Below are 8,034 nucleotides of genomic sequence, written 5' to 3' on the forward strand. Positions count from 1 at the left end.
AATGTCTCTCAATATCTTATCTGGTTCATTCGTAGATAGTAGATTTTTACATCACGAAGCAGATAAGATATTGAGAGACATTGCAGTTGAGAGTTTCACGTAGATTTGTATAGAGTAGATCTACAGATGGACAACCTTTGAACGTTGAGAATAGGCATGTATCTTGTATACGTGCTGACACATGTAGTGTCTCGTCTGTGTAACAGTCATCTGTTGCCCGTCAAGGAAGGGACGGATTCTGCTGTACATGTGTTTTTCTCCAGTGAGCTGAGCTCATGTACCTACCTGCATACACGCATATAGGTCAGAGCCAATACCCTGGAAGTGATGGTAGTAATAGCACAGCTATGTAGGGATACGCCTGCTTCCCGGGGGTGGCCTTGCGTGATGAGTGTTCCATTAGGCCTGAGATACTCATATGATGACTCACCTCTGGTCCATGTATATCTGTGCGTTACGACTTAGGAATGACGAAGTATGTACACTTCTCGTGGACGTCCTGGCCCGTGGTTCTTTTGTTGCCTTTCAGCTGACTAACTAGCTGCGTGATTTTGTTCTTCTTTTTGCCGCCATGCCGCATGCAGGAGGCTGTCGAGAAAGCTCTTTCTGTAAATGATATGACACTTGCACAGCACGCAGCATGTGCCCCTGCTGACATCTCTCAACGCCAGCAGTTGTGGCTGCGCTTAGCTCATCATGCGGTAAGTTTGACTATGTATAAGAGGAGGTAGCCAACAGAGGGGGGTACGTTTCCTTCTGGTTAACGCTCTAATACAGTTTTATTTCTCGGGCACCTGAAGGAGGAGCTCCTTTGTACGGACGTCGTCGCATTCCTTGAAATGTTGCTCAGTCACTGAGCGCTGTCTCGAAAGATACACCACAAGTGACGAGCACGGTGACTCGGCTGACTGTATTTCATTCTTTCTCAACTATTTTCGAGCTCCTGTGAGGAGGAGGTGGTAGTAACGTGTTTTCTGTAGAGGCAAGGGGTGAGGGAAGTTCAAGTGTCGTTGAGATGAAGCCTAGTCCCAGTCCCTCTGTTTCTTCACAGGGACTAAGGCGTCATGTGCTTTCTCAAGATCAAAGACGAGGCCGTCTTGAAGGGGGATGGTCTTGTTCAAGAGTTGAAGCATATACAGAAAACCAAGGAGTTGCTTCCTGGGCTCTCTGTATACGCTTCTGTATATTACATACCAAGGGAAGGGAACGGTAGTTATGGACAGCGATCTACGAATCAGGCAACAACAATGGGAGAGAGGCCAGTCTACTGATGAGTGCCGTACCTTTCTGTAGCTCTACGGTAGGAAGCAAGTCTGGTGTATTTAGATGAACGGCTCTTCAAGCGCCAGCGGGACGTAAGGTTTGCTTTGGGATTCCCTCTCAGGGGGGTGAGTTGTAGAATTCAAAACAACACTTTCTTGTCGTTGTGACTCAACGTAATACTTGATGCCTCTGTGCTGATGAATTGGAGAGGGAGGGAGGAGTGTCACATAGATTGCGGTTTGGAATAGCGGGGCTGGCGGTTCAGTGTCCCAGGTTGCTCACGCACGACTGTAAGTCCTACAGAAGATTCTTTGAGGTTTCTTTGCAAACCCGAGTAGAGCGGACGCGGACGCAGGCTTAGTTCGAATACATCTCACTTAGCATGCGTCCCAGTCTACCAGGGAATATCCGCGGTCAGGGTGTTACTGTATCCACAGTGAATGCCTTCATGTCGGTCCAGTTAGACTGAAGAACACTTTTTTTCCACATTAAACCCTTCAAGACCTGGCTGGAAATCTTCGGTGGCAAACACGCCAGGAAGGTGGAGAGAGGGGGGTAGGGGGGCACCTCAACGTGGGCTTCCTATACCCGGGATGCGTGTTTTTGCCTTATGGCGTGCATACAAAAAAGAGCGTGTCGCCGATTCTACAGTTGAGTCCGCAGTCGCTTTGTCCAGAAAAAATTTGTCCATGCTTTTCCATGTGATTCAGGCTATTCACGAAGACGTCCCGGCTCTGGTAGCCCTTGTACAGCAGTCAGCCGGTCTATTGAAGATTCAGGTTAGGACAGAGATATAACCTAAACATAATTCTCTTGTCTCAATCCTGGGGAGGGCGGGCCTTGTCTTTTTCCCACTTTTTTTTCAGCTTCCCCAATAGAACGCAATCTGTCATAAGAATGAACTTTTTTCTTTGATGAGCTAACGATATCCGGGGAGTGAGTGCAACTAGCTTCGTCCTAAGTATAACCTGGTATCTATACCGGCAGTAGGAAGGAATGAGTGATCCGAGAGTGCTTTACTCGGGCACTCCTATTGTGTCTGTAGTGTGTGCGCACTGGTTACGCTTGCTGCCCGTTGTCTCGTAAGACTGACGGCAGTAACGGAGAATACTTTTTAGCTAGAGGGACGGGAGCTTTGTAAGCCAGTCTGCTGTAATGAACAAGCACTTGCAAAGAACGGCGAGAGAAGAGGATGATGTGTGTCGTGTCTATGTCACGCCGAGGCAGGGCAGGTTTGCGCATGCATCTGTCTGCGGGTGTTGACTTTCTTGTCCCATGTGTGGTTTTTTTCCAAGGACGTCTTACCTTATATGTCGGATTCGACGGTGATTGATACACTGAAGGACGACATCTGTGCCGCATTAGATGCTTATGAACAGAGGATTGCAGCAAGGTACCAGGAAATGGATACGCACAGGGAAGCCATTGCGGCTCTCAAAGCAGAGCTGAGGGCTGTCAACCAACGGTACGTATATTCAATAGCTTTCAGTACTTTCGTCGGTCTCTCCTCCCACTGTCATTGTGCCACATCTCTATCTGCACGTTAGAACCTTGATTTAGTCTAGTCCTGGACATGTCCACTTCAGCGCCTGTGTGCCCATCCGAACGACTCTATCAACATCTGTCTGGGGTGTATGTATACCCACTCGTAGCGAAGCCACTCATATCAACTGTACTCCTGTGAACAGGTTCATTCTCCGTCAGTGCCCGGGAAGCAGACATCACACACGTATGTACCGGGGCAGGTATTGAATTGTATGGCAGAAAGAGCTTTGGGCTGCTAGACGATTGTAGTATGAGGTAGAACACAGCGCGGCCTAGAGAAGACTCGGTGAACGTCGTCGGAAAGATTCGGTGGATCCCGGGAGCGAGTAATGTCCATTTACTTTTGTGTCTGTATTAGTATCTCTTTACATATTAACTACTTGATACTTGTATCTGTCCGGAGATCGAGTCAAAACTGGTCTTGCCTCTGTACCTTTGAATGTGCTTCTCAAATTTCTCCGTCTAGTTGCCTGCCCGAGTGGACTTTGTTTCAAACCAGGGCAGAGTTGATTCGCTACCTTTCTTCCGAGTATCGGACGTGAAGCAATGACTGGCGTTGCGTCCTGTCATTCCCAGCCCTTCTGCGTACGTATGACGGGGAAGTACGGGTTAGTCCGAAATTCATTCTCCCAGCTATAAGAAGTCCTCTTCGTCTGTGAACGGTGCAAGTGTGGGAGTTCTATGTGCTAAACTGTATTTCATTTCCCCTGTTGCAGGTGCGTCGTAGTCGAGATTGATCAGACCTGCGATGTATGCTGCGAAGCCATCTTCACGGAGCGTTTCTACGCCTTCTCTTGTGGACATTGCTTCCATGCGACTTGCTGCCAGCGTCTTCGGATTCCCGCTATGAGTGAGAATACTTCACAGGGCTTTACTTCTTTATTTCGTGCTGAGTTGCCTTCACGCAACTCGTCGTGAGGTCGTGGTTGCTTTCTTTACTCTTCTACAGCATAAATGTTTCGATGTGGAAACCGATTTTCCCGCCTGCGTACACTTGTAACCGGTTTAAGTAGATCGTCCCACGTAGGCAACCTCGCGCCACTCGGGTCCCTCTTACACGTGTATGCATACCTGCGTGGTCTCTTCTTGTTCTAGGCGATTCATAGATCATTGCTATGTCACATTATTGGCACCAGATTTCACTGAAGGCAGAAGCTGCACTTCTTCTTATCTGTGTTTTTCTTCCGAGGGTGCGTACAACTCCTTGCACGTTGTGCCTGAGTCTTAGAGTTTCATCTATCAAGCGCTGCACATCCAGATGCTTGAGCATTCATCGCCTCGGAAGGGACGTCCAGCCAGACGCACTTGCTCAACAGTGTCATGAGACTGAGTCTCACAAACTGTGGATCAGTGAGACTGTCCCTGCATGATGACAGAAAAGTAGTAGGCGGTCTCTGCATACACGCATATAGTCGTGTGCATGCATTCTTCGTTGTCTTGCTGATATGCTGGTGTGCCGATCCACGATCCAGCTGCGTGTACTAATATCTGTCGGTCTGTATGGCTCCTGCCACCAGCGCCACAGGTTTACAACTGTTGCCTGGGTGACGAGAGCCTTCCTTTCTTCGCGTAATAGAAACTCTCCTTTTCTTTTCATGCATGCATTGCTCCCGGTGGTCCCTACCAGATGTTGATTTGCTGGCGGAATTCGAGCGACGGATGGTGGAACTAGACCGGGCGCAGGAATACGGGGCTCCAGCAGATGTCATGCAGCATCTGGAAAAGTAAGGCATTCGGCTTGAGAAATCTCTTCATTCAACAGCGATAAAGGGGGCGTAACTAACAGCAATGTAGTGTGGTGTGCTTGACAAGAGTTTGTGAAGGCGGTAACCGTATGCATGCATCCATGTGCTTCAGCGAACAGTCGTATAGACACGTCGTGATAGGTCTCAGATTCTCTGATTGTACATGTATACCATACATTCAGGAGCAGTCATGCATGCATCATACACCACCTCCCTTGTCCGGTGATCCTCTGCGAAATGCCCGCGCTAAATCCAGGTACTCTTCTGTGCTACTGTCAGACAGACAATGTGTTGTTTGTCTATAAGGCGCTTAGTTCTGTGAATGTCACTGTAAAGAAACACCGTTCCGAGGCGCGACGCCCTCTATGGCACGTGGGACAGAGGCCGCGGTGTTATTCGAAGGTTATACTCAAAGAATAGCAGAAAGAGAAGACAGAGTACTGCGGAGGAAGGCTGCCTTACGCCGGCGGTCAATAGAGAAGAGAAGTATGTCGCTCAAACAGCGTTCGTTCCGAATGGCGCGCCGCACCTTCTTCTCATGGGAAGTCCCCGTGTTCGTCCCTTGTATATACATACAGTGCTGAGATCACTGAACTGAGAGATACTGCACGGCTTTCGAGCGTCAGTTCCCGTCGTGACAGGTGAAGAGTTTGACTCACAGCATGAACTCTATCCATCGGTACGCTTTACTAGCGCAGTCTTCATATATATATATATATATAAGGAACACAGGAGGCTGCAGTAAAGCCGCAGCTAGGATAAGGGTTGATGGGAAAGGAGCAGCATCATGCAGTCTGCATGTGTGGCAGGATATCTTTATACCCTGTTTCACGCAGTCCTGTGTCGTTGTTCGCCGAGCTTTCTATTTCTGTTGCGGTGACCATAGCTTTGTCTTCTCATGACAGATCTTGAGACTTCTGGCCAAGAGTGTCCTGTCGCTGTGCAGAGCCGTAGACGATTTGCTGGCAGGAGAGTGTTTGATCTGCGGCACTCTCATGATCCGTGCTATTGCGCTGCCCTTCATTGGGGGGCCTTTGGAGTCTCCCGAAGAAGTGGAGAGTTGGAATATTCTTGACGACTCAAGTCCTAGCGAAAACGACAAGTCTGGCTCATAGGAGGGTCTATCTATTTATAGTGACAGGGTGAGGATGTGCTTGGGTGTACCGTATGGCCAGTCTTACAAGCTTTTCGTGGCCGCTATTGATACAGGCGGTGCAAAACTTTTCTTGAACATATGGGTGGACGCGGAAAGACAGCGCGGTAGGACAAGGGTGCTCCGCACATTTCTTATGCTGGTTTTTTCAAGCCGTAACCTTGTTGAAGAGGTGACGGGTATGTCCCGTCGCTTGTAGTTCACCTTTCGTAGCTTCCTACTTCCTCGCTCATGTGGAAGAAGGCTTTGGCCGTCAGCTGGGCTCTATGGTCCTGTAAGAGAGCCAGGTGGAGGAGGGGTGTAGGCAGTGTATTGTAAGGCTTTGTTAATGAGGATGAAGTTCCGAAGACAGCTGGTGTTCACTTGTGTTTTTTTAAGAAGAGCAGAGAGGCTTATTAGCAGGCCTTTCTCCCATGAAAGTGTGTCAGGTGTCGACTGCACGCTGCAGGACACAGACTATTGTGGACTGTTTGTTCTGTGAAAGGCTGGGGTGAGTCGATGCCCGTCCTTTTCGTAACATCGTGGGCAAAGCAAGGCCAAGCACTGTCGCCCGGGACAAGAAATTCTCTAGAACCATAATTACTGTATTTGCCCTTCCCTTAGAGATGCTTTGAAGGCGGAGGCTTTGGTAAAAAGCGTGGTGATTCGGCATTCATTCTTTCGTCTGTCGAAAGCAAACAAGTACGGAGGCCTGCCGAGGTGGTAAATATGAAGTACGGCAGTTATCTTGTGCGTAGGGTTTAGGGTTTAGTTTTGTACCCGCCAGAAAGCCTGCAGATGAGTGCTTCACCAGCTCCTACTGATGGCCCAGCCGTCTGACAGGTTGTAGCGTGTACACGAGACAAGGCAGCCGTGTAACAGGCATGACAGATACAGGCTCTCTTATGGAGTCAGCAAGGTTTGAAGTCGTGTGTGGCGCGGTAGTAACTAAGCGAAACTACTTCGACACCTCGCAGCTGAAACGCTATTGCCGGCCATACGGAAGCGCAGATCTTGGTTTTTTCTTGGTCCATAAAGAGGATGTAGTATGGGCGGCATCATCGATGACGTTACACCGTTCACTAGAATGCCCGGCATTTCGGTAGAGCACGGGGTGCCGGCAGTGAGGATGCGCTCTGCTTTCATGATCGCCTATGCCAGGGGTCACCAAACTCAGATCGCAGACCAGTCTGTACAGCAGCCAAGCGCGGCACGATCCAGTCCAATCCCTGACACTGGGCTAATGAATGGAGGCTAAGGATTCACGCCGTATTCCTGCATGACCCTCATCTACAACAGGGCACCTCGAAAATGACGGCGTCTGAACTGCGGCGGTGCGGGTCCGGCGTCGCCGTAACAGTGCAATCCACTCCCACAAACGGACTGACTGACTGATCTTGCGGAGGAAGACAGCGTTTTCCGACAGTCGCAAACATGTTTTTTACATCGAGACGACAGGCCTTTCTGACAAGACTGTTGAACAACTTTTACTGGCAAGATACGCATCAGTGCAAGACAACATTCGCAGTTGCCTTCTGAAAGGAAACGGCTTTTTCCGAAAGCAGTGCTTGAAAAATCAGGACGACCTGCAGAGCCCGGAGCTTCGCGTCCGAGCGAGCGACTCTAGAGGGGAACTGCTAGCTTTTCGTTTGTCTCCGGAAAAAACGACGTACAATATGGGAGAGATGGAAATCGCTCCAATCAAAAACGCAAACTGCTGCAATTTTCCAGCTCCCCTTCCCCTGTCCCGCATCGCTGCCGCCCCCTATCGCGTCTTTCTGTTAACCGTCCCTCCGCCTTCGCTATGATCAGAGTACGCCGCGGGCCTCCTGCGCCTGCAGGATACCGTCCCTCTGAATTCACTTAGGACTATCACATCAAATAAATCGCCAGTCTGCGTTGGGATGACTGTCCCCCCTGTCTTTGATTCATCAAGAGCGTCACCTTACACAACGCTCGTGTAGGTAACAAGGGCAGGACCAGCAGCCATAATCTGCCTACAACTCGTTCCTCGGTTAACTCTATACCACTACTATTTCGGGAAGAGACTCATGAGTGGCCTTTCCAGCTCAAATTACTAGTCTTCGAAATCGAAAACTTCACGTGGCCTGCCAGCCCCGTCATAGAACTAACTATTGCCGCCTGGTAACAGGCGGAATGGCCGGAATAAAAAAAGACACGCGCGCCTCATTACCTTTCACCCGTCTAGAAAAAAGACAGATTCCGAAAAGGAAACAACAGGGAGAAAAAGAAAATTTGGAAAAAAGCACCAGAGATCCTTTCCGTTCACAACAAGACATCTCTCGCCCTCACTCTACAGTATGTCTCACTTTTTCAGCCCCATACCCC

At 49.4% G+C, this 8,034-nt stretch overlaps 2 protein-coding genes across 2 annotated transcripts; one reads left to right on the forward strand and one right to left on the reverse strand.

Moving 5' to 3' along the window:
* Positions 1-581: 581 nt before the first annotated feature.
* CSUI_003413 (pep3 vps18 deep orange family protein) lies at positions 582-6,258 on the forward strand. The gene is made up of 6 exons (XM_068063611.1): positions 582-701; positions 1,974-2,042; positions 2,559-2,728; positions 3,525-3,658; positions 4,436-4,532; positions 5,500-6,258. Exons 1-6 carry the CDS (start codon positions 618-620, stop codon positions 5,666-5,668), a joined length of 723 nt encoding a protein of 240 aa, XP_067924412.1. The 5' UTR covers positions 582-617; the 3' UTR covers positions 5,669-6,258.
* A 904-nt stretch (positions 6,259-7,162) lies between these two features.
* Positions 7,163-8,029, reverse strand: CSUI_003414 (uncharacterized protein). Its single transcript, XM_068063612.1, has one exon. The coding sequence runs from the start codon at positions 7,436-7,438 to the stop codon at positions 7,262-7,264; it is 177 nt and encodes a 58-aa protein (XP_067924413.1). The 5' UTR covers positions 7,439-8,029; the 3' UTR covers positions 7,163-7,261.
* Positions 8,030-8,034: the final 5 nt, after the last annotated feature.

This window comes from Cystoisospora suis (assembly GCF_002600585.1).
Source record: "Cystoisospora suis strain Wien I chromosome Unknown contig_1522, whole genome shotgun sequence".
In the NCBI taxonomy this organism is placed as follows: domain Eukaryota; phylum Apicomplexa; class Conoidasida; order Eucoccidiorida; family Sarcocystidae; genus Cystoisospora; species Cystoisospora suis.

Coding starts and splice junctions, on each gene's coding strand:
- CSUI_003413 (XM_068063611.1), top strand. CDS start 618: ATGACACTTGCACAGCACGCAGCATGTGCCCCTGCTGACATCTCTCAA. Junction 702..1,973: donor TGCGCTTAGCTCATCATGCG/GTAAGTTTGACT, acceptor CATGTGATTCAG/GCTATTCACGAAGACGTCCC. Junction 3,659..4,435: donor TCTTCGGATTCCCGCTATGA/GTGAGAATACTT, acceptor GGTCCCTACCAG/ATGTTGATTTGCTGGCGGAA.
- CSUI_003414 (XM_068063612.1), bottom strand. CDS start 7,438: ATGCGGGACAGGGGAAGGGGAGCTGGAAAATTGCAGCAGTTTGCGTTT.